Source organism: Octopus sinensis, linkage group LG6 (assembly GCF_006345805.1).
Source record: "Octopus sinensis linkage group LG6, ASM634580v1, whole genome shotgun sequence".
Lineage (NCBI taxonomy): Eukaryota > Metazoa > Mollusca > Cephalopoda > Octopoda > Octopodidae > Octopus > Octopus sinensis.
The window spans coordinates 65,982,135-66,009,634 of NC_043002.1; the positions used below are offsets into that span (position 1 = coordinate 65,982,135).

The 27,500-nt window shown below is 37.6% G+C and overlaps 1 protein-coding gene across 1 annotated transcript in view; it reads left to right on the forward strand.

The window, feature by feature from the left end:
* Window positions 1-27,500, forward strand: part of LOC115213530 (A disintegrin and metalloproteinase with thrombospondin motifs 16) — a 35,764-nt gene that overhangs the window by 2,675 nt on the left and 5,589 nt on the right. Inside the window, exons 2-6 of the mRNA XM_029782552.2 lie at window positions 15,305-15,399; window positions 21,394-21,864; window positions 24,746-24,823; window positions 24,937-25,085; window positions 25,977-26,123. Of these exons, the coding sequence (XP_029638412.1) occupies window positions 15,305-15,399; window positions 21,394-21,864; window positions 24,746-24,823; window positions 24,937-25,085; window positions 25,977-26,123 (940 nt within the window). The remainder of the gene's footprint in view (window positions 1-15,304; window positions 15,400-21,393; window positions 21,865-24,745; window positions 24,824-24,936; window positions 25,086-25,976; window positions 26,124-27,500) is intronic.

A 27,500-nucleotide genomic window follows, 5' to 3' on the forward strand; every position in this document is an offset into this window, starting at 1 on the left:
AGCGCTAAGGCCACTGTAATCGACTTACCCGCTTCCCCTAAAATTGCTGGCCTTGTGCCAAATTTAGAAAGCATCATTATCGCCTTTATTGCATTTCATTTTATTTATTCTTCTTTAATGTTACTGCTGTTGCTAATGTTGTCTCTTCCATAAATAATTCTCTTGGTGAAGGCGCGTGGCTTAGTGCTTAGAGTATTCCGATCACGGTCGCGAGTTCGATTCCCAGCGGTGCGTCTCTGTCCTTGAGCAAGACATTTTATTTCATATTGCTCCAGTCCATTCACCCGGCCAAAAATTAGCAGTACCTGTATTTCAAAGGGTTGGCCTTGCCACATTCTGTGTTACGCTGAATCTCCCTGAGAACTACGTTAAGGGTACACGTGTCTTCTGGAGTGCTCAGCCACTTGCACGTTAATGTCACGAGCAGGCTGTACCGTTGATCGGATCAGCTGGAACACTCGTCGTCGTAACCGACGGAGTACCAGTAATAATTCCCTTCACATCTACAATGTATTATAGAAGTAGTAGACGCTGACTCAAATACTCGACTGGTGTTATTAATTAATATTTTTATCGGTCCTCCGATGAATAAAATTCAAAATTAACCTCAGCGGGATTTGAACTAAGAACGTAAAGGGCATGTCAAATTTAATACAGCAGGGCATGTCCAATTTGATCTCGCTTTGTCGCACACGTAGTATATGTCTTCTACCTTATCGCTGGATCGATCAAAGCCTTGTGAATGAAATTTGTGGAATCCTGTAGGAAGTGCCCTTGTCTGTCTTGTTGAGTGGTGGACAAAATTCATCATCTAGAACCATAGATACGGGAACGAAATTTACAGGGAAGGTGCAAACCCAGAACCAAAATCCTTTACAAACAAGGTCGATTTTTTCGATCTTAATATCTCAAAACAAACATAAGCAATATAATAATAATAATATATTTCTATATCAACCAAATCAGATAATTAAAAAATAATGTTTCAAATCAATCCAAAAATTGTTTCTATGTTCGTTCGTTTTGGTGATGAAGTTCTTCAGGAGGACGTTCAAAGCATTTTCATTGTCCCCCAAAATTTTAAGAGCTTCGCTTGCACCCACTGATCCCGTGCCTATTACAACAACCTGGAATTTCGGGGCCTTTACTGGAGTCCACTTCTTGCTTGCATTTAGGCCCAGGTTTCCAGTCTGTGGCTAAATTCTTCGGCCCTTCCTTCCTTCCTTGGACCAGTCAGGGAAACCCTGAAATGAGTTACAGACATAGCCGTTCCTTCCTCTGATCAACCTTGGTCTTGTCAATCTTCTTCACTTCGTTTAGCGGTATTTCGCCAGTCGCTATATTCTGAGTTCAAATTCCGCCGAGGTCGACTTTGCTTTTCATCCTTTATGGGGTCGATAAATTAAGCACCAGTTGCATACTGGTGTCAATCTAATTGACTGGCCCTCCCCAAAAATTGCACGCCTTGTACCTAGAGTAGAAAAGAATCTTTTTGACTTCGTGGTCCAATGGAGATTTAATTTTTTTTTAAATAAACACTTGTGCACTTCACATAAAAAGTTTTTAAAAATTTAAAACAAAAATGTTTCAAGGTTAATATTTTATTTTTGTAAGTATCACAAGGAAAAATATTACATACCTTGTTTTATTGGTCATATTGATCTGTAACAAAATAATAAATTAAGTTTTTAAAATCCCTGATACACTGCGTGAAAACCTCTGGACTAAACCATTACACCAGGACTAATCCATTTTTTTAAAATTTATTATGATCTATAATTTGAGGCTATTTGTAGAGGATCAAAAGGCGGCGTGGCGTGGTAGTAGAATTGTTAGAGCATCGAACAAAATGGTCAGCGGCATTTTTTTTTATATTCACGTTCTGCGTTCAAATCCCACCGAAGTCATCTTGTTTCCTTTTTATCCTTTCGAGGTCACTAAAACAAAGTATCAATCATTAGCCGGGGTCAAGGTATCGACTAATCCTTTCTTCTCACAATTGCTGGTCTTGCTCCAAAATTAAAACCCATTTGTAAGAGTTCGAACAGCCACGATACCGATTCGATTTATAGCTCGTGTAGAAAATTTCCATTTCACTTTACATCGTTTCCATGAGTTGATGATGACTGAGTTATTTGGCTGGCGGGGTCGGGGGTCGGGGGTCGGAGGTCAAGGGTAACATACAACCAACCATCAGAACAGAAATTCGTGCCTTATGAGTGACCCTTCGATGGACTCTTGGCCGAGAATGTTTAATTCTGGAAAGACCCAGATCACCAACCTGTACGTGTTACTGTTGTTCCTGTTTTTTTTCTTTTTTTTTTTGTTCTTGATGTTGCTGCTGCTGTTTCTACTGCTGCTACTGTTGCCGCTGTTCTTAAGGTCAACTCTGAAGGAACAGTTAGGTGCCACCCGGTGGTTTATTGCTCCAGATTTTTTTTTTAATTTTCATAAGTCCCAAACAAGGTGAAGAGCCATTTAGTGAAGGAGAAATTAAGACGAAAGGAATGAATTTACTTTAAATTTGAAAGTGTTTGGGTCATAAGAAGGAGGAAAACAATGAGATAAGAGAGAGTTTCCAAAGCCTGGTGGTTCGAGGAAGGATATACCGTAAAGTGAGCCTGACTGCATACTCCGACATGCAGTGGGTAGTGGTATGAGGTGCAGTGTTACACCGGGAACATGTCGTTCTCTCATCACTGTCTAAACTAGTTATGTAAGCCTGTCCTACTTGCAGTTGCTGCTGCTGCTGCTGTTGCTGCTGTTGCGGGCCTAAAATCAAAGGCATTCCAACCGCAAGCAATATTTTTACTTATCAAGGTCAGAGATGGCGAACCATTTCAGCCAACGTGTCGAAACTTTAATTTCTGTTATAATCCTTTTATTAGAGTCTCACTCATCGGAGTCTCGCTCATCAGAGTCTCACTCATCAGAATCTCACTCATCGGAGTCTCACTCATCGGAGTCTCACTCATCGGAGTTTCACTCATCGGAGTCTCACTTACATGTATATTTGTATTCTAGTTTTTAGTAAAAGCTTACATATAAAACTTTATATAACATTGATGTTGCAAGGAAGAGGCAACACCAACCACTTTCGTAGACCCTCCACCCCCGCCTTTGGGTAAAAAAAATGAACGTGGTTCACCTTGAACTTCTTTCGGTAGATCGACGCGCTTATAGAAAATAATCACGAGTAATTGACTTTTTGTCCATTTTTTTTTGTTTTGTGTAGTAGTAGTAGTAGTAGTAGTAGTAGCAGCAGCAGCAGAAAGGGGGCATGCGCTGTAACAGCGCGTGCCTGCATGTGCCATTTGTTGGTGATTCTCCATTTTCCTGATGGATGACACCTTTGCACCACTGAGGTGACAACCCTGCGACCTGTGGGTCTGTGTTTGGGAAGTCGTTGCTGATGAGGGTCTTACGAGGTCGAGTTGCCTTTTGCGACACACAAGACAAAACGTTAGGACTATTCATTTGGCATGTCGGATGCCCGTCCCCACACAGCACCCGTGTGATAATTTTCCTCTTCCTTTTTCATTTTTTTTTCCTTTTTTATCTATTTGTTGTGTGTGGTCCCCGCATGTTGCGGCGAGGGTTTTTGTAGGTTGATGCTTGTTGTGACAACGGCAACGCCATGTGCACGACATCGGATTTACCATCAAAAGATAATAAAAAGAAGCACGTGCTTAGGGTACCAAGAAAAAGGGAGACCTGCGATCTTTTGTAGGGTTTATTATTATTTGTCATTTTTTTTATTCTTTTACTTTTTGTCATTTGATTGCGGCCATGCTGTGGCACCGCCTTGAGATATGTTGAAAATTTACATCTTTTTCCTGTTGCTCGTTATAATAATCTACTAATATAATAGGTTTTCTCTCTCTCTCTCTCTTCTCTCATTCCCTCTCACTTTCGCTCTCTCCCTTCTCTCTCTCTCACATTCTCTCCCTCCCTCTCCCTCTGACAAGCGCGACGAAGGCGAATAGTTCCTATAATACTTTCACTTTCTCTCTCTCTCTCTACAACTTCCTCTGACATGCACATTAGAGGCAGTTAGCTCGAAAGACACTTTCGCTATTTCTGAATTTAGTTAAAACACTCACAGATCGTTTAGTTTACCCGAATATTCTTTTCTTCTTTAGGCACAAGGCCCAAAATTTTGGTGGGGGGACATTCGATTATATCGACTCCAGTACGCAACTGGTACTTAATTTATCGACACCGAAAGAATGAAAAGCAAAGTCGATCTCGGCAGAATTTTAACTCAAAACAAAAAGACACGAAATACCGCTAGGCATTTCACCCGACGTGCTAACGATACTCATTTCTCTATTGCCCACATGGGGTTAAACACAGAGGGGACAAACAAGGACAGACAAAGGGATTAAGTCGATTACATCGACTCCAGTGCGTAATTGGTACTTTAATTTATCAACCCCGAAAGGATGAAAAGCAAAGTCGACCTCGGCGGAATTTGAACTCAGAACGTAGCGGCGGACGAAATACCACAAAGCATTTCGTCCGGCGTGCTAGCGTTTCTGCCAGCTCGCCGCCAGTTTACCTGAATATTGAACAGAAATATATTAAGTCTAATTAGTGGTGTATAAATTCTACATTAATTATATATAATTCTTTCTGTATTTTATTTTATGTTTTTAATTATGAAATGATTAGGAGCATATAATTCGTTTAATTATTCCATTTATGCACTGTTTTTTGCAAGTGGTGGTGGTGGTGGTCGTCGTCGTCGTCGTCGTCATCGTCGTGGTCGTGGTGGTAATGATGATGAGGATGATGATGATGATCATCATCATCATCATCATCATCATCATCATCAACGTTGTTATATATTTAATCTTATTTTAGCCCTCATTTCAAACTTAATTTCTACAACAATTATCCCAACTTCTATTCTTTTATTTTATTTTATTTTATTTTATTTTGTTCAGGCATGGTGTAGCTTGGACAACACTTTCCAGTGTGTCCTTTTCATTTGATTCAAACCATTTTCATTCATATTTTTACAATTCTATATCTTACTTGCAACATTAAGTCGAAATACGATTTCTTGTGACCTGTTTGACATGCGCAGTATGCTTGTCACGAATTTTCGCGGGAAAATACAAAGCTGTCTCCACGTTGTCTTCTTTCTATAGCTTCTCGCAAGATGCCATTTTGTCTCTTAAATAAAAACAATTTCATCAAAACTACCTGAAAGTGTTTGGCTGTCACTCACTAACGAGCTTGTACCATGCTCTCTCTAATTGTTTTAGATAACTATGTAATCACCAGCAGACGTAGACATCATCTCGACCCTTTCCAATCAGAACGCCACTATGTGGTTGATCGACCTGCTAGAAATAGCAACCTTTCTGTTATGCATTCTTCCTTGATCTGCTCAAGGTAGCAGCTGAAAAAAAGAATGCGTTGGATAATATGGTCGTGGGTCCCTTTGACATGGGAAAAAAATGGAATGGTCACGTTGGATCATAAGCCTACTCAGTCAGGGTTGAACTTATAAAGTGGATCTAAGCAACAACGAAACGACAACGTTTATAGTTTCTCAATAATAAGTTGAATTCAGCATGCAAAGTTCTGGGACTATTGTAGCAAGGCATACGGTTCGGTGTTCTTGCCGCTCAACTAGTCTTCACTGCCTTGGATTGTTAATTTTATTTATGGACCTAGGAAGGATGAAAGACGAAGCGGACTTCGGTGGGAGTTGAACTCAGGGCAGGGAGATAGTGAACAAATAGCGAGAAGCATTCTGTTCAGTGTTCATACACACTGCTAATTCCACACACAACACACACCCTGCACACACACACACACACACACACACACACACACACATGCATACACACACACATATGTAGATAGATAGATAGATGGAGAGATTGATACACAGATACATACATACAAATATGCATACATACACACACACACACATACATATATATACATACATACATATATATTAAATACATACATATATATATATACACACACAACACACACACACACAACACACACCCTGCACACACACACACACATATGTAGATAGATAGATAGATGGAGAGATTGATACACAGATACATACATACAAATATGCATACATACACACACACACACATACATATATACATATATATACATACATACATATATATTTAAATACATACATATATATATATACACACCACACACACACATATATATATATATATGTATGTGCATGCATACATAAATATATATATATGCATGCATACATAAATATATATATATATGCATGCATACATAAATGCATGCATTCATGCACACATTACATACACGCATACATACATACATACATACATACATACATACATACATACATACATACATAGAAGCAAGCACGCACACGATCTCACATACGAGTACACACCCACGTACACACATAGGCATGTGTTTATGTATCAAACCACGTACGTACACACACACATGCACACACACACGTCAATCGGTGTATCCATCACATGGCAGACTTCCTCCACTAATCCTACTCCCCCACCTCTCCTTCATTACAACCCTTACAACCGCTACTCCTACTTCCTCCCTTACTCCTACTACCGTAGTTATGTTGGTCACATCCGACAGACACAACTTGCGAAGAATTAGGTTTCCAAGTTGGTTGCCAGCCACGAGGCCCGCTAATCACGTGTCTATTAGTTTAATCCAGTGATGGAAGCGAATTTTAGGAACAAACGGAATCAAGGTCCGTGAGGCTGGAGTTAAGGAGGAGAGCTGGGTTCGACGCTACAACAGTTAGTCTTCCTTCTCCTGCACCTGCTCCTCATGAACTGAAAAGTAGGGGAACACTGTCAGTCTGCAGCCCACCCTAGATATGGTATCGCAGGTTTTATCTGGCCTTCATCTAACCTCACGCTCATTATCACTACACACACACATACGCACATCAACACGCACACAAACATATGCGCACGTACATACACGCACAATTTAAAAGTCTAGTGAGGCAGCGAGCTGGCAGAAGCGTTAGCACGCCGGGCGAAATGCTCAGCGGTATTTCGTCTGCGTTACGTTGTGAGTTCAAATTCCGCCGAGGTCGACTTTGCCTTTCATCCCTTCGGGGTCGATAAATTAAGTACCAGTTACGCACTGGGGTCGATGTAATCGACTTAATACCTATGTCTGTCCTTGTTTGTCCCCTCTGTGTTTAGCCCCTTGTGGGTAATAAAGAAATAGGTATTTCGCACGTCGCTACGTTCTGAGTTCAAATTCCATCGAGGTTGAATTTGCCTTTCTTTCCTTCGGGATCGATAAATTAAGTACCAGTTGTGTACTGGGGTAGATCTAATCGACTGGCCCCCTCCCTAAAAATTTCGGGCTTTGTGCCTGGAGTAGAAAAGAATTTAAAAGTCTACTGGAAGTCACGGCCCGCTTCTTATACTACATATGTCTACTTATATACCTTAAATAACTATACAAATCGGTGGTTCTGAAACATGGCCCTTATGACATTTGGGGGTCCAGTTAAGATCTCATTGTTAAAATTTATGCGCTATAAATTGGTTGTATTTCTAACAACACAAACTATTTTAGCAATATTTTTATACAATTCCTAATAAGATTTAAATTACAAAAATAAAATGGGGATTTTTTTTAAAACATTGAATGGCTATGAGGGTCCATCCGAATAAAATATGAACCAAAGAGGGCCATCATTAAAAAATGGTTGAGAATAACTGGTTGTGGTGACCCGGAGCACTGGATACAGCAATTTCATCATCATTATTATTATTATTATTATTATTATTATTATTATTATTATTATTAATAAAAAGGCGGTCTCCTGGGTGAAATGCGTTCGCCCGTCGCTGTGTTCTGAGTTCAAATTCCGCCGAGGTCCACTTTGCCTTTCATCCTTTCAGGATCGATAAATTAAGTACCAGTTGTTTACTGGGGGTCAATGTAATCAACTTAACTCCTCCCACAAAATTTCAGGCCTTGTGTCTATAACAGAAAAGATTATGAATAAAAACATATCTGTGTAGAAATAAGCAAACACTCTCTCTTTCTCTCTCCCTCTCTCTTCCTCTCTCTCTCTCTCTCACACACACACACACACACACACACCGCGCGCATATGTATATAAATGCATATATATATATATATATATATATAATATATATATATATATATATATATATATATATATATATATATAATATATATATATATATAACGGGAAGCTTTATGAAAATAAACAAAAGACGAAGGCAGGTGGAAAACAAACGAACAATTGTATTAGTATGGCGCTCAGGAAATATAAATAAAACAAGTCTTTAACGTTTCGAGCCTACGCTCTTCAACAGAAAGATACACAGAGAGAGAAAAACACAGAAAGAGGAGAGAAAAAAAATGCGTGCAGTAGCTAACGAATATATATTCTTTTATTCTTTTACTTGTTTCAGTCATTTGACTGCGGCCATGCTGAAGCACCGCCTTTAGTCGAGCATATCTAGGGTCACATTATGGTACATGTCCCCTTCCTATTTTCCTGACATTAGCATGTAATTTTGAGGCGAGATTTGATTGGGTGTTATTTCTAGCCGGTCGAAATAACACATAGCGATTACTTCGTTGGCTCGATTCATGTGGGTAGGGATTGCCTATTTACACATATACATGCATATGTGCATGGTGTGTGTGTGTGTGTGTTTGTTTGTTTGTATGCACTGCACATAAACAGGCATGTATGTATACATACCTATATATATATATATATATATTATTTTTATGAGCGCCTATCAAATATGTGCACATTAGTTTCTACATGTGTGCAATTTGAACATGTGGCCAAATACATTTGTGTGTCAATGTTTTGTATTTCTGTGTGTTTAGTTGATAACTAGTCTCATACATACTCCACAGGGTACTTCATAATTAGTCTTAGCGAGGTATTTTTCACCAAAAGTGCTCAACGAATGTTTACATAAATTATGGGGTTATGACATTAAGTCTGAAAGAATAAACGAAAAGAATAAACTTCTGAATAAGCGATGTAAAGAAAACATGCGTGAATACACCTCGTGGCGTGTGTATGTATGTGTATGTGTGTGTGTATGAGAGAGAGAGAGAGAGAGAGAGAGAGAGAGGAGAGAGAGAGAGAGTTCATAGCAAAGTACGAGTGTTTATGTTTGAATTATTCCTATCTGGGAAGAGCTGGTTTCTAAGAAAGAACCAAAGCTCAGTCACCGAAACTTGGGATAACAACACCTATGAATATTGTTCTTATTCAAGTTGTTTTTTAATGGAATTTAATCCGGTCGCTAACAAAGTGACAAGGCTTTTTAAGTTAAGACAGTTCCCGGGTTTTGTAAATAGATGTCTGAGTTAGTGTGAGAATATTTGTGGGTGTATGCACCTGCACCTTTATTCTGTGTGAATATATCCCTTTAGTACTTAGGTGTTTGTGCTTATGAGGTGGTGGTGGTGGTGGTGGTGGTCAGGTGGAAGGTTGTATGTATAAATTCATTGAAAGAATCTCAGATGGAGAATTCTTGGAATGTCTTCCAATTATTTCTGTCCACAAATACTCTGCATTTGGAAGATTCATGTCACTTACGTTTGCTTTTCCAATGAAAACCCTAGCATCCTACTGCGTGGCACCTTGGGCAGGTGTGCTCTATTATAGCCACGGGCCGACCAAAGCCTTATGAGTGGATTTGTTAGACGGAAACTGGAAGAAGCCCGACATATATATACACACACAAACATGTGCGTGTGTGTGTGTGTGTGTGTGTGTGTGTGTGTGTGTGTGTGTGTGTGTGTGTGTGTGTGTGTGTGTGTGTGTGTGTGTGTGCGTGTGTGCGTTCTCCACCACCGCTTGATAACCGATGTTGGTGTGTTTACGTCACCGTAACTTAACGGTTCGACTATAGATAGCGATAAATAAAGAAATGTACTGGTTTCGATTCATTTCACAAAATATTCTTCAAGTCGCTGCCCCAGCATGGTCACAGTCTAATAACAGAAACAAGTAAAAGATAAAAGATTTCTAGGTTTTTGTGCGAATCCGTTGTTACATAGTCCGACGCACCGATGATAAGAGATACAAACGAGAATTTACAGATAGAATGGAAGGGTTGTATGTTCTGTATTAGTTCACCGTAAATGTCTTTTTCCTGAACTCTGGATGATACTTTCAAACCGACCGGACAACAATGCATAACTTATGTTCCTTGCCCTTAACGCGTGTTTATCATTGTTTGTACAGAGATGCATATGTGTGTATGTGTAAGTATGTGTATGTGTGTGTGAGTGTGTCCCAATAGTCCCTGATGGGTTTCAAATTTTAATAACTTCCTTAACTTTTCAAATAAATGCATGAAATTTTGACACAATATAACAGACATAATGAAAATTGATATGCACAAGTCAAATTTTGCAGCACCACTACATTACATATGAAAAATAATATCGCTTAAATGGCAGCCATTTTCGGCTTCGCACGCCCGTGCTCTTTCCAAAACTTGCACCATAACACCCTCAAGAGTTTCAGAGCCCACTTCTCTGATTTCTTTATTGATGTCCTCCTTCAGTTGCACCAGGATCTCCGGTTTGCTGACGTAAACTCTCTCTTTCAGGAATCCCCCACAATAAAAAAATCCGGGCTAGTCAAGTCTGAGGAACGTGAAGGCCAGTTGACATTGCCGTATCGGGAGATTATTATTTCTCCAAAGCACTGCTGGACAACAATGCATAACTTATGTTCCTTGCCCTTAACGCGTGTTTATCATTGTTTGTACAGAGATGCATATGTGTGTATGTGTAAGTACAACGGTCGCAAAAAAGGTCTCAATCATGGATACCTGAAAGAGAGGGTTTACGTCAACAAACCGGAGACCCTAGTGCAACTAAAGGAGAACATCAACAGAGAAATCAGAGAAGTGGGGTGTGAAACTCTTGAGGGTGTTATGGTGTGAGTTTCAGAAAGAGCAAGGTCGTGCTAGGCCGACTGTGCTCTTTCTAAAACTTGCTTAAATGACTGCCATTTAAGCGATGTCATTTTTCATATGTGATGTAGTGGTGTTGCAAAATTTGACCCGTGCATATTAATTTCCATTATGTCCTTTATATTGTATCAATATTTCATGCAGTTACTTGTAAAGTTAAGGAAGTTATTAAAAAATTGAAACTCATCAAGTAACTTTTGGGACACCGAGGGTATGAGAGATATTGGTGTCAAGAAGACCCAAAAGGTGTCGGTTAACGGTAAGTAAGTGCTATGGATAGACAACGGTTAAGCTCCAGATTCGATAATGATACGAAAGAGGAGTCCAATGTGGGTCATGTATTAGCATGTATATATAAATTGACAGAATGAGATTTTTTTTAAATCCACAGCTGTAAGACCTTTTCTTTATAAATGTTCTGAAAACTATTTACAGCCTTGGATTCTTATCTCTTTCTGTCAATTTATATATATATATATATATATATATATATATATATGCATTCATATATGTGTATGTATATATATGCATTTATATATGTGCGTATATATATATATAATATAATATATATATATATATGGTATATATATATATATATATATATATATATAGATATATATATATATATATATATATGTATTTATGACGTGTGTGTATATATATATTTATGTATGTATATGAATTTGTGTATGAGCATATGAGTATGCATGTATTCATGTATATATACATCACTCTCTACTGTTGTGTATGTATGTGTATACACAAATGCGTATTGGTTATATACAAACCAATCTAAGTAAATAATATACACATGTATGTTATAAGCTAATCTATTTATGTAAGTATAACTGTGACAATGTATATATGTGTGAATATCTGAGTATATACAGTAAGGATGTTGTTTGAACGTTTAAAATTGTTTACGGGGAGATACAGATGTTAGTATGCATGTACCCGTGAATGTTAGAATGTATAAGCTTAGTTAAAACTTAGCGTGTGTGCACCCGCATGTGTGTCTGTGTGAACAGGCTGAAATTGGCTTTCCGATCTCCGCGTAAATATTAACATATGCGTCTTTTTGTGATATAATTTGAGACGTGTGTTTGGATGGATAGATGGATAGACGGATGTGTGTGTGTGTGTGTGTGTGGTGTGTGTGTGTTGTGTGTGTGTGTGTGTGTGTGTGTGTGTGTGTGCATGTGTGTGTGCATCAGTATTGTCCTGATATATTCTGAGTTCTAATTCCGCCGAGGTCGACTTTCCCTTCCATCACTTCGGAGTAGATCAAATAAGTACCAGTTGAGCACTGGGGTTGATATAATTGATTTTCCACCCCACCCGAAATTGCCTGGCCTCGTGCTGAAATTTGAAACTATTATTGTTCTGACATAGCCGAGATCATCCTCGGAGTTATATATTTGGATTACTCCAGATAATCGGTGGACGAAGTTTTAACTGCTATTTCACTCAGAAAATGCAGTTATAATAAGAAGGATCAGCCATACATGAATTGGAACATTAATATCAATTCTAACCATCCTTCCATAGTTTAAAAAAAAAACTAATTAATAATATAGGTTGAAGAATCTCTAGCCTCTTTGAGAAGGAACTTTTGTAAAAGCCACCTCGTAATGCAATTTGTGCTCTAGCAATGGATAACCTCACGAATGAATTCACTTTCATCCCCGGTTCCTTGTCGTTCCACGTTAAGAAAAACATCATATGAATACCACATCGTTTTTCGTTAAACATGAAGTAAAACTTCGCCAAAAATTCTAAGCTCTAACAAACAGATAAACATTTGCCAATTCACCACCACTAGAGCAGGAAACTCTTACACGGGAATTGTTTTAAAATTAGCTGTTTTTGTACTCTTAATATCAAGAGTATCATTACATATGAATCAACAAAATTTACCTTGGACAAGCTACGTGGGCAGAAATATCACCACATGGCTACTCAACTTGTAATGTAATACCAAGTAGATAATATACGAAACAGAAATCACCTCTAGCAAAGCAAACGTATTGATATAGCATGAAAAATGAATACAAACTGTAAAGGGTAGATTCAAACCCTGGTATTTCTACTATAATTCGTTATTCCGACAAGTTGAAAAGAACGCCATGATTTTGTCAAACTACATATGGCAAATAAAAAACACGACCCATTTTATATATATATATACAATTTACTCTTTTACTTGTTTCAGTCATTTGACTGCGGCCATGCTGGAGCACCGCCTTTAGTCGAGCAAATCGACCCCCAAGACTTATTCTTTGTAAGCCTAGTATTTATTCTATCGCTCGCTTCTGCCGAACCGCTAAGTTACGGTGACGTAAACACACCACCATCGGTTGTCAAGCGATGTTGGGAGGACAAACATAGACACACAAACACACACACACATATACATATACATATATACGACGGGCTTCTTTCAGTTTCCGTCTACCAAAGCCACTCACAAGGCTTTGGTCAGCCCGAGGCTATAGTAGAAGACACTTGCCCAAGGTGCTAGGCAGTGGGACTGAACCCGGAACTATGCGGTTGGTAAGCATGCTACTTACTACACAGCTACTCATATATATATATATATATATATATATATATATTATATATATACTGCCCGGCGTTGCTCGGGTTTGTTTCGACCCTTTAGAATTGGAATTTTTGAAAAGTAAAAATTTTCCATTATGTAGCTTGTTATTCTCTTTAAGTGAACATTTTTCTGGTTGAAATACACCGAAAAATGACAACACAGCAGTCAAAAAAAGCACCTTTTTGATGTAAATAATTTTTGGTGTTAACATGGTCCGATTTGAATTTTTTTTTCTACGGAAGGAAGAGCAAATCTTTTTCTATCATACTCTCAATTTTGGTCAACTTGCGCTGCAGGGTCTCGGAGGAGATAGTGTTAGTTGAAGGCTACCAAACCTGCTATATACAGACAACTTCAGCTTTATATATATATATATGGAACTGTACTTTGGTAACCTTAAGCTCTATTAATTTTCATTTCTATAACCTTTTTATACACTTATTGTATTATTGAAGTTTACTTTCCTTAAGTCTATAAATTACAAGCTATTAGAATAATTTGTCTATTTCCTTTAAATATATATTTTCTGTCCTGGGCAATTATCAGGCTTGTATTTACATTTGGTGAAAGATTTGATGGGAATGCTCTTGCAAAATTTCTTGTTTGAAACGTATGAATGTACTCAACGACAAAAATGTGTTTTTATGTTTATCCTAGGCAATCCTTCTTGCAGATGGCCTTGTGTATTGCTTTAACAGAGGGCAGTAATAATTTAATGACATTTTACAACAGCTGCTAATCACATGTGTCATGTCACAGACATATATGTGTCAGAATCGACATTTTCGGTTGCATCTTTGCAGCTTTGGGACCTCAATGCTTCTGTTGTTCAGCAAATATTTGTAGATGCCTCTTGCTCTTGGATTGCAGAAGCATAATTTTCAAAATGCAAATTATTATAGAATCCATGTTCCCGGCCCATTCAATACTTGCATTATTCAAGATGTATGCCAATGCACAAATTATTGTTGACATGCATGTTTTCCTTCCGGACTCTTTTTTTTTTTTTGCGGGTGTGGTCGATCTGTGAAGGCGCATGCATGTGTGTATGTATCTGTGTGTGTGTGTGTGTGTGTGTGTGTGGTGTGTGTGTGTGTGTGTCAGTGTCTTGTTCTCTGTATGTGTGGAAAAAAACGATGGAAAAAATGTTATAGGTATAAAGTATTGATGTGAAAAATTCTATATACATTCTACATGATGAAATCAAACGCAATTTTTCATATAAATACTTTCTTTAGACACAAAATCGTTTCTCCGTCGTTCTTCTTTTATATGCACTCGTTTTCAGTTGTTCTCCCAGGCCACCGTTCAAATTTTGGACTGCCTCGTCGTGATTAGGAAGTTTGAAGTTTAAGATTTCGATCTCCCTGAGCACATATGTTTGAACCACCATTCTCTGACCAATGACGACTGCTCTCTTATTCCCAGACAAGAGATTATCTCCTCTTCTCGAGTGAACTTGATCATAATTACCATTTAGTAATTATCTTACGTCCTCTAGAGAGGATATAATTTTAATAAATCAAAAAAATGTTATATGGCATTTGGTATACCTGTATTTGCATATATACATACATACATACATACATACATACATACATACATACATACATACATATACATATATATATATATATCATGTGTCTTTATAAATTTTCATAAATCATTATCATTTTGGTTGCAGTAACGGATACAAATGGCGGTGATTACCAAAACTTTGAACTACCTGGATACCCAAGAGGTACAAGTAAATCAGAATCTCAAGGCATCATTGTTGAGGTAAATATATTCATTTTTACATCTGCCAGATACTCACTATGTGTGTATGGGGGGGTAGAGAGATTACCAGTATTTAGAACTTAGAACAGAATGCTTTGGTAAGCATTGGATGTGATAGAAATCACGGGCAGTGGGATCGAACGCAAGATCACGTGGTTGGTGAATGAACTTGGGAAGTATGTAGACATGCATTATACTTTCTTCCTGACACCAGAACGACGAAAGGTCAGGTTGACCTCGGCTGGATTTAAACTCACCGTGTAAAAAAGCATAAGTAAATTCATACGCAGACACACACACACTAACACACTAACACACTTACACGCTCACACCCATACACACATACATACATATCTATATATAGATATATAATATATATATATATATATAATATATAATATATATATATATATATATTGGATGCGGAAACGGCCGTAAGATTTGTTATGTCACATAAATGTTATTGGAAATATATAATATATAGATGATATTGGAAATATATAATATATAGATGATATTTTATATGTGTGTATTCCTCACTGCCACCAACGGGCTAACAGGGTTTTGTTCACAAATGGATGACCATAGATAGAAAGAAAAACTCAAAATAGATAACTGGTTATTTTACTGAAGAAACAATTTAACCGAATGTTTTTGTTAAAAAGTGTCTTTGGGTTTCAATGTATGTGCGAGTAAGCCAAGGCTTCATTAATTAGAGGAAATGGATAGATATCAATCAGGTTATCTGGGAACGTTATCCGAGATGCGCTGACAGCGTCTGTTTTATCTTAGATTTATCCGGCACCATATTTGTATTTGCCACTTGAATAATGTGTGTGTGTGTGCATACATATGAATGATTATGCATGTATATATATATATATATCGTCGGCTCCAGTTCGTATCCGAGCATTGGGTTCGTTAGTTTCTATCCAGACTCCTCGGCTGGTGTTTGTACCGAATGTGACTTTGGGGTCCTAGTCGGAGGTGAAAGAGTCGTGGGCAGAATTCGCACATAGGTGATCGGTAATTATGAGTGATTATGTATATATATATATATATATAATATATATATATATATTATATATATATAATATATAAACAAAAGAAAAAATGGAACAAGAACGTAACAGGCGACAACAAAACATCCGGACAGTTAGACGATACAAATAATGACAGAAAAAAAACAAGGACGGGTCATTCGGAGCCTTCTGTCGTCAATCTAGTTCCTGATCATCCCTGCAGTTTCGGCTGGTTACACTCGAGACTGCTCCAATCTGGCCGGCCGCAAGAAAATCTAAGCTAAGAGCACTAGATTCTTTGGAAGAAAGTGAGCGAATGTATACGAAAACAAGGACGAAAACAGCGGAGAAATGTTACACAATTACAAATACAAACAACGAGACAATATCAACAGGTGTCTTTCGACTAAAGACAAATTAAATTAACCTGACGTGTGTGGAGTGAAGCCTTATGGTAAGAACATAAGAGATGAAAGTCATGGTAGACTCTCGTAGTCTGAGAAAGGCCGTTCTGCAATTTCTTGCTGAACAACCTACACAAATGGTTCGTTTATAGTGAGCAAATGTTGTACATTTGTTCAGTCTCTCTATCAAAATTGATGTTGTCTGGACAGGTTCACCGTGTACCACATGTCAGGCGTCAAAATGATAACATTTTCTGAGTTGCGACACTTCCCAAGGTTTTTAAATCTGTAGTTGAGCAGATAAAGTGTAGATGAACTCTCTCTCTCTCTCTCTCTCTCTCTCTCTTTCTTTCTTTCTTTCTTTCTTTCTTTGTCTGTCTATCTCCCTCTTTTTCTCTCTCTCTCTCTTCTCTTTCTCTTTGGTGTATATGATAATTAAAAATAGAAATATATAGAAAAAGGAAAAATGAACAATAAAGCATATTATATTATATATATATATATATATATATATACATATAATGTACGTATACATATATATATGCACATATTTACACACACACAAACACACACGTATATATATACATATAATATATATATATATATATATATTATATATATATAATTATATATATATATATATATATATATATAATATATACTTATATATATATGTGTTTGGCTGCACTTTGCCTAGTGGAAGCAAAAGCGGTTTGAACGGCCAAGAAATAGGCGTGTTCTTGGCCAAAAAGAATCTCGGTTAGTGAATTCTTGTGGCTTTGATAACGAAATATGTGTCTTTATTGTAGAAGATAGGCGGAAAGAAGGAAAAACGCTGTTGTTATGATTTATTGAAAAATGTTTTATTGCGGTGAATGTAGAATTATTTGAAGGAGGCGACGGTGGAGGTAATGGAAATGACGACGGCGACGACACTGAATGATGATGATGGTGGTGGTGGTGGTGGTGGTGGTGGTGGTGGTGGTTATGATGATGATGATGATGATGATATGATGACGACGATGATGGTATGGATACCTTTTAGGAATGATAGCACCGATAATGATAATGATAAAAACTGATGAGAATAATGATAGCGATCGTAATCATGATGATGATGATGATGATGATGATTGTGGGTGTGAAAGATGATTATGATGATCTCAATCATCACAGTCATCGTGACCTCCGTTGCCATCGGAGTAGTAGTGGGGGGAGGCGTTTCTGTGGTTGTAGTTCTTGTCTTATCGCTTTGCCCTTCCGCTGAGCATCTCAATTTATTCGTGCAGATCGTTTTACCGAGATATTCCTGCAATGTCGATATTTCGATGTAAAAACAGGATATCAGTATTTGTTATTTGTGTTCGCATGCATGAGAGATGGAATTTTCTTTTTTCCTTCGCCATAACGAGTAGAGATACTGATCGTAAGGACTTTTGAAAGTTTTCGCAGCAAGTGCCGTATAATTCCTTTTAATACCAAGAACGTTATGAATACAACTTCTTTAGTAAGACAGTGGGCAGTTGCTGGATTTCGACAGTTACAATTTTACTTTTACAGTGGGACCGTTGTGTATGATATGAGAAATTATGTTATCCAGACAAGAAGAGATGATTATAACGTTGAGTACACTGAATACCATATTGCATTTATGTGTTAGTGGGAATTGCAGCTTTACTAAAGCAAGAAAATTCCTTTCTCTTTTTGTGGAAATATCAGAGTTATAGAGCCGATTGAAGAAAAATGCCTTCCTTTTTCTAGTTCTTCTCTGATGTGGAGTGTGTAAAGAACTCTCAATAAAAAAATACCTTCTTACCAAAAGCTTGTCTAGATAAAGTTTCGTTATATATGAAGTTATTGCCTTACAACGAGATATCCCTATCCGAGAATAGATCGGAGACTCTTCTACTTATACTAGCTACCAGAATCCTAGTTATGGCATGAGGCTGATTCGAAATTTTGTTGATGTAATAGTTGTTCTTTGGTTGGTGTTCTGCTGGAGAAATGTTTTATCTGCCTTTAAATTTGCTATGTTCAGAAATTTGATTATTGTTATGTTGGTATTAATGTTCACATCTAAACCAAGCTTCTAAAGAATGATTATTAAATCTTTTCTAAATTCATTCACGGTATGACCATTCGTATTCCATGAGATTAACGAACCATTGTCTCTGTGAAATGCTGAACTATGTTGCGTGCTTACTTCATAAGGATGTCAAAAATAAGCACCCTCATGATATCTGTAGCCCCATAGTCGTCATAGCTCTCATTGAGTTATCGAACAAAGAGCCAAACTCCATTTTACTCAACAGAAATTTTAATACCTCACAGTCACTTCATATCACTTATTTCTTTCCTAATACCAAAATCGATCACCGAACAAGGTGAACCACAATCAACGATCTTGGAAACAGATTTATTTAAACATGAGTTCTAATATTACATCCTCGTAACAGGATGCAATAAAGTGTTCACCTGACGATCCATCGCGGTTAGGCATCCAAATGTACTTGGAGTATTTAATGCTGAGTTCCAAATAACTGCAATGTGGAAACGTAGGGAGAAACTAAATATTAATATTGATGTTTATCTAAAATTTCCACTACGTATGCTTTGTATATCATAACAAGTAATATTGCATATATATATATATATATATATATATATATATATATATATATATATATAGGGAAAGTTTACGAAAAAAAAAACAAAAGACGAAGACAGGTGGTGTACAAAACAAAACAGATGTATTAGTATAACGCTCAGGAATAGAAAAAGTCTTTTACGTTTCGAGCCGTATACATATATATAAGTGACCACACTACATGTCTAACACTTAGTTTTATAGTCCCAAAATGATGAGATATCAAGCCAACGACAGTGATATACGATCTCGGGGCGTAACTATACTTAATTACATCAAAGTATTTTTCTCTGACACTGTTCCATTGCCCTGCTCTACCACCTTTTAAACAGTAATAATTAATATGGAAAAGCAACAAAGAAACAGAATTACACAATAGTACAATACAATTTAATAGAAATAAACAACAGAGAATATCTGTTTTCACATGATATAATATAAAGTGACTTTATGATTTGTCTCTTTTATATTTCTTTTATCTAAATATCTACTTGCTCACACAGAATATAATTGGTTTTGTTTTGCTTATGTCTCACCATTATTATTTTTCTCCCGCCTCTTACCATCATCCTAAATATCTTATATTTCTTTTTCTTTTCATTTATATTTTATTTAGCTCACGTCTCTCAGACACTAATTGTTCGTTTCCCTGCAACCACTGTTTACTCTCTCTCTCTCTCTCTCTCTCTCTCTCACACACACACACACACATACACACACACACACATACACACACACACACAGGTAGAGAGACAGAGAGACATGGGGAGGCTGCTCACAACTTTCTTCGTCTGTATACCATCTGTTCTAAACCTCTTCCGCGCAAAACATTAATTAATGGAAATAAAGTGAAATTTAACAATAAAAAGCATGCGAGAGTATATGTGTGTGTGTGTGTGTGTGTGTGTGTGTGTGTCTGTGTGTGTCTGTGTGTGTCTGTGTGTGTCTGTGTGTGCGTGCAGCAGAAGCCGTATTAGATTTAAATAGGCATTTATGTATCATACTTAATGCAAATTACGTTGTGAAAAGGCAAATTAATTGCGGAAATATTTTTTATGGATTTACTGTGTTTAAAATCTCAAATACATCAGTAGCAGATGTGAATCGCCTGCGTGGTTTGAATGTTAGATGCGCATTTCTTCCTGGTTGAGCTCTGTCAGTAACATGTCACACTGGCAACTGCGTGGTAAGACAAAAATACGTCGCTATATACATGTGTGTATACACACATATTCTTCTTCTTCTTCTTAATCCTTTTTGTCCTTTGTGGAGCATAGGACCGGTTTCCCGGTTTCCTTGGCGTATAGGTTCCCCACCTGGACGAGACGCTGGTCCGCCGCAGGTGAGCTGCAAGATGCAGGAGGAAAGAGTGAGAGAAAGTCGTGGTGAAAGAGTCAGCAGAAGTTCGCCATTACCTTCTGCCGGAGCCGCGTGGAGCTTAGGTGTTTTGCTCATAAGCACACACATCGCCCGGTCTGAGATTCGAACCCGCGATTCCCTCGACCGCGAATCCGCTGCTCTAACCATTGGGCCATGTGCTTCCACTATACACACATATATACTAGGTATATGCGTGTTTGTGTGTATACATATACATACATACATGCATATATACATAAGTACATATATAAGTGTGTGTGTGTGTGCATGTATACACTTTGATCTTGGCCAACATATTTCTCCATATCTGATAGAATATATTTTGTATGTATGCGGAGACATGTGTTGTAACCAAAAAGCTTGTGAGTGCGACCATCATTCTCTTATCTTTATTTTCTATTTCATCTTCTGTACTTTCTCGAATTCTTCCTGCTTACATGTTCTAAAATCTTGCTTTTAAAACCCCATGCCAGATGCTTTCCCCTTTGTTTTTTGTGGATATTTAACATTCCCTTTGTTTTTTTCTTATATTCATTGCTAGGATGTTGAGAATATCGTTACCATAATTAAAAAGAACGTCGTTAAAAATGACGACATATCTACTCAACCACCGTCCTTACACCGAAACGACTTCTTCGAAGATGATGATGAGGAAGATGACGATGATGCTGGTGGTGGTGGTGGTGGTGGTGGTGGTGATGGTGGTGGCGGCGGCGGCGGCGGTGGTAACGAGGAAGATGATGAAGAATATGGCGACAATGACGACGAAAGTAGCATCAGCAACAAAGACGGCGACTTGAACAGCAGTCAACGCAACAATGTCACCGACAGGGCCGGGCGCCAACGAAGATCGACCAGGTCCGAAAAGCGTCGGGCGTTTTTAATGGCCAAAGTTGAAGTTTGTATTATCGTTGATTACAAACTGTATAATATTTTCTTAGAAAAGAACAATTACGATGTGGCGGTGGCAACGACAGCGCTAGAGAAATACTTCGCAGCCCTTATTGCAATGGTAAGTATTGCATGTTTCTGTTTCTGTTGATATAAATATATACATATACATATATATATATATATATATATATATATATATATATATTATATATATATATATATATATATATATACGTAAAATTTAGATTATCGATATATGGTACTTTAATTGGGGCCAACCAGAATTTAGTACGGTATATCCATACAATTTCAAAGTAAGGTGATTTAAAAAATCAAAATAACAACACAAGGATATCCAGAGGTAATGCAGTACGATCGTTTCGTGCAACTCTGGATATCCTTGTTGTTTATTTTGATTTTGATTTTGATTTTATATATACACGTCATGTATATGTGTGTGCAGAGCCGGATTAAGTCCCATCGAAGCCCTAAAAGATTTCAGTGCCCCCATAAAAGATTATGTAATCCAAAATATAAACAATAACAAACCATAAAATAAATTTTTATTTTTCAAAACGAAACAAAACAGTGAGAAGGAAAATAATGTTTATTTTTGTATACTTCCACTTTATTTATATTTGAAAAGTTTCCTCCTGCTTTTTTGAATTGCAAAGTCTTTGATCAGCTCCTCAAAATTAATTTTAGGAAACACATCTGCATCTATACTTAGTACATCTATACTTAGTAGAGATAAAGGCATCCCGATTATTATTTTAGCAAGTTTAAAGTTATTTCTTTTGTGCCGTAAGCCATTTACCATTTCTGTGGTGCTCCCCTCCTTCCTTGTGTATTAATGTTTGCTTGTATGTTTAGTTTTAATCCTTTCAACTAAAGATACAAGGTCTTCACAGAGAGAGAGAAAGATAGGCATGCATAGATATGCGCTCATATAGCATCGATATCTGCTCATACATATTAACATTACACAATACATACCTCCATGTTTATAGACGCCTCTGCTCAATTTTGCCTCTTTATATATCTTGTGTGTGCGTGTGTGTGTGTGTGCGTGTGTGTGTGTGTGTGTGTGTGTGTGTGTGTGTGTGTGTGTGTGTGTGTGTGTGTGTGTGTGTGTGTGTGTGTGTGTTGACAGGGGAGAGGAGAGAGTGAAGTATGAATAAGTTTCTTTTACGTGGGAGGTGCTCGTCATGCAAAACTTATTCACTTAACATTTTTTGCCAAGAAATATATTTTTTATATACAATATAATATATATATATATATATATACATAATATATATAATATATATATATATATATATATATATATATATATTATATATATATATATATATATATATACATATTATATATATATACATATATATAGAAAAAATATATATATACATATAATGCATAGATACATACATAGATAGATACACATGTGCACACGTAGATAGATGTACATGTGCACACACAAGTCAACAAAATAGAATACTTAGTTACTTCTAACACATGATAAAACATATTTAAGATAAGATTAGATAAACGTTTTTTACTTTCACATCTTTGCTTGAGACTGTTGATACCTTTCACATTCAATTAAAGGATACTATTGCCAAATATTTAGAGTATGTTGATGGAAGTTCTCAGTCTTCGGAGGCTCTTCAGTAATGGCTTATGAAAATATCACAAGTTGGCTTGAAACAATGCATTTGCAGTGGGAGGTGTTTAGCACAGTGAATCGAACCCTTGAACGTAACTAATCAAAGTAACTAATACAGACGACAAGAGTAATATATGAACTCAGATATAAAAAAAAAAAATAGATATAGCGGGAGTGGCTGTGTGGTAAGTAGCTTGCTAACCAACCACATAGTTCCGGGTTCAGTCCCACTGCGTGGCATCTTGGGCAAGTGTCTTCTGCTATAGCCCCGGGCCAACCAATGCCTTGTGAGTGGATTTGGTAGACGGAAACTGAAAGAAGCTTGTCGTATATATGTATATATATATAAGTGTGTGCGTATATGTTTGTGTGTTTGTCCCCCTAGCATCGCTTGACAACCGATGCTGGTGTGTTTACGTCCCCGTCACTTAGCGGTTCGGCAAAAGAGACCGATAGAATAAGTACTGGGCTTACAAAGAATAAGTCCCGGGGTCGATTTGCTCGACTAAAGGCGGTGCTCCAGCATGGCCGCAGTCAAATGACTGAAACAAGTAAAAGAGTAAAGAGTATAGCGCAAGCTGTTTTATCCGCCGCTCACCTAGTTCGATTTTATTTTATTGAGTAACGTCTCTTTGATTCTCACCGCGATTAATTATGCTTCCCTTTATTCTGGGGTAGAGGATCCTTAAAATATAATACTCGGCATGTAATAGAAAGTTGTTTTAATCCACTGTCCAAACCTAAATTTGATCTAATATTCGCATTTTTTAAGGCGGCGAGCTGGCAGAAACGTTAGCACGCCGGGCGAAATGCTTAGCGGTATTTCGTCCGCCGTTATGTTCTGAGTTCAAATTCCGTCGAAGTCGACTTTGCCTTTCATCCTTTCGGGGTCGATAAATTAAGTACCAGTTACGTACTGGGGTCGATGTAATCGACTTAATCCCTTTGTCTGTCCTTGTTTGTCCCCTCTGTATTTAGCCCCTTGTGGGCAATAAAGAAATAAGAAACGGTAGCACGCCGAGCGAAACGCATGGCGGTATTTCGTCTGTCTATACTTTCTGAGTTCGAATTCAGCCGAGGTCGACTTTGCCTTTCATCCTTTCGGGATCAATAGATTAAGTACCAGTTACGTACTGGGGTTGATCTATTCGACTAGCCACTTTTCCCCCCAAAACTTTCGGCCTTGTGTCTAGAGTAGAAAAGAATATTCACATTTTTGAATTGATGGAACGTATGGACATACACTTAGAATATAATAATGTAATGTTTAAATTATTACTAACTTGTGTTTCTCTTTCTCGTCTCTTTTCTTTTAACTACCAAAACCAAACAGGTCAATGAAAGATATAAAGAAATAAATGAACCGCGACTATCAATAAAAATATCATTATCAGATTTATGGATAGCTCAGGTAAATATCTCTATCTTGCTGTTGCTTGTTATTCTTAATGTTTTCGTTGAGAAAAACGAAATTATCATTTCCAACATTATCATTCTTCCATTTGTCTTCTTCTCTATTTCCAGAGCATTATGGAAGCAAGCTGGGTCGAGACACATCGCAACTTTCTAACCAACAACGTTGTTGGTACACACGCACTCGAGTCTATTACTAAATGGTTAGAGAACCAAAAAGTGTTGCGAAAGAAATACGATCACGTGATGGTGTTTACGGGGTCAGTTGATTGTTTTAATTTTCTTCGTTTAGCTTTCTTAATTATTATTTGTTCGTTTGTTTGTTTGTTTGGAGAGAGATGTTCTCACTTCTTTTAGCTAGTACGTAGGCTCGGGAGAGTGCCCCTAGATGTTATTGTTCAACCCATTCCAATTGTCTTCCTTACTTTGTGTATCGAGAGATACAGAAACACATTATTGTGTTGAGTCCAAAAGTTTTGCAATGTTTTGGTGACGTATTTGCTTTATTCATCAAGCTACAACAAAAGTAAGTGACCATTCAAAGTAGAGGCCATCATGTGGCACTGCCTGAATCCATTTTTCTTGTAATTCTTTTATCCCATTCCGATACCAGTTTTTGTCCTTCCTCAACCAAGAAGAAGTGGAAGCTATAGTGAAGAAGTTCTTCGCCTTAAAGAATCAGGATTAACGTTGCTTTTAATAATAATAATAATAATAATAATAATAATAATAATAATAATAATAATAATAATAATACTTTCTGCTATAGGCACAAGGCCTGACATTTTGGCAGAGTGGGGCCAGGCGATTAGATCGACCCCAGTACGTAACTGGTACTTAATTCATCGACTCCGAAAGGATGAAAGGCGAAGTCGACCTCGGCAGAATTTGAACTCAGAACGTAGCGGCAGACGAAATACCGCTAAGCATTTCGCGTGCTAACGATTCTGCCAGCTCGCCGCCTTAATAATAATAATAATAATAATAATATAATAATAATAATAATAATAATAATAATAATAATAATAATGTTTCTAATATAAGCACAAGACCTGAAAGTAAGGGAATAGTTGGTCCGATTGCCTGTATCCTTTGACATAACAGAAGACGTCCAACTATATTTGTCAATTTTCTTTTTCTTCCCAATGCAGCCATCCTATGGTGAACGAGCGAAGTAAAACTATCCGAGGCATTGCCTATGTTGGGGAGATTTGCCATAAATCTAGGTCTGCATCACTAATCCATGATATGGGGAAGTACCAGAGCGCAGGTGTGGCAGCTCATGAATTAGGACACAGGTAAACTAGTTTCTTTTTTTCTTTTTCTTTTTTTTGTAGGCGCAGGAGTGGCTGTGTGGTAGTTAGCTTGCTTACCAACCGCATGGTTCCGAGTTCATTCCCACTGCGTGGCACCTTGGGCAAGTGTCTTCTACTATAGCCTCCGGCTATAGTGGAAGAAAGAAACAAGCTGACTTTAACAGCTTTTCTCATGTGTGCAGGAACAGGATTGACCAAGGGCTAAGCAACAACCCAGCTACACAACATAGCCACCACTGTCACCACTATTTTTCCATAATATAAGCATTATCATTAGCATGACACTGTCTCCACCATCTTAAGATGAGAGTGCCCGCCGTCTTTACTACCAGGGACCGGAAAATTCGCCGTCTAAAATTTCACAATAGAATATTTCGCCATATTAGAAAATTCATCGAAAGACAAATTTACTTTATGGACAACGATGAAGCGTATTATATCAGAGTTTTTGTGTTGTTGTTTTTTTAATGCGAAAGAAAAAAAGAATGGAAAAAAGTTTTATAAAAGCACTTAACATGCAAGTCTTTATTCAACGTCAAACAATAAACAAACGTGATGAGGTCATCTAAGACAAAATTTCTTACGGCAAAATTGCTTACGACGAAATTTCCTACGAGGTGGTATCAATAAGTTCCCAGACTAGTTATCTAAAACGCCAACAGATGGCAGCACATGGTTGCATGCTCAATGAGAGCCAGCAGTGACCTTCATGAGGCAGTGTGCCGAGTGACATCGCTGTGTTTACTTCACAAGTTGTGAAATTTGTGTTTTTGTAATCACGTGTATGTTGTAGTCTACGATTTTTGTCATGGACAGAAAGTTAGAACAAAGAGCCAACGTTAAACTTGGGAAGTCTGCTACAGAGACATTGAGCATGTTTCGGCAAGCTTACAGCGACAAGGCAAAGGATTGTACGCAATGTTTCGAGTGACATGGGCGCTTCAAAAGCGGCACGACCGAACTACAGCGCAATCAAGATCATGTTCATCGTTTTTTTTTTCTTTGCCATGCGTGATATTGTACATCGAGAATTGGTTCCTTAGCACGTGACTGTCATTCGAAAGTTTTACTGCGATGTTTTGAAGCGTTTGAGGGAGGACATTAGGAGAAAGCGACCGGATCTGTGGAGTGCGAAGAATTGGATTCTTCACGACAGCAATGCTCCCTGTCAGCGAGCTCTCCCCATTCGTGAGTTTCTCTCCAAAAACAAACATGGCATCTCTTCTGCACCCACCCTATTCGCCAGATTTAGAACCTACAGACTTCCATCTCTTCCCCAAGGTGAAAATGCAACTCAAGTATTACCATTTTAACACCATTGTTGATATGCAGAGCGAATCGCAGAAGGTCCTCGTCTCT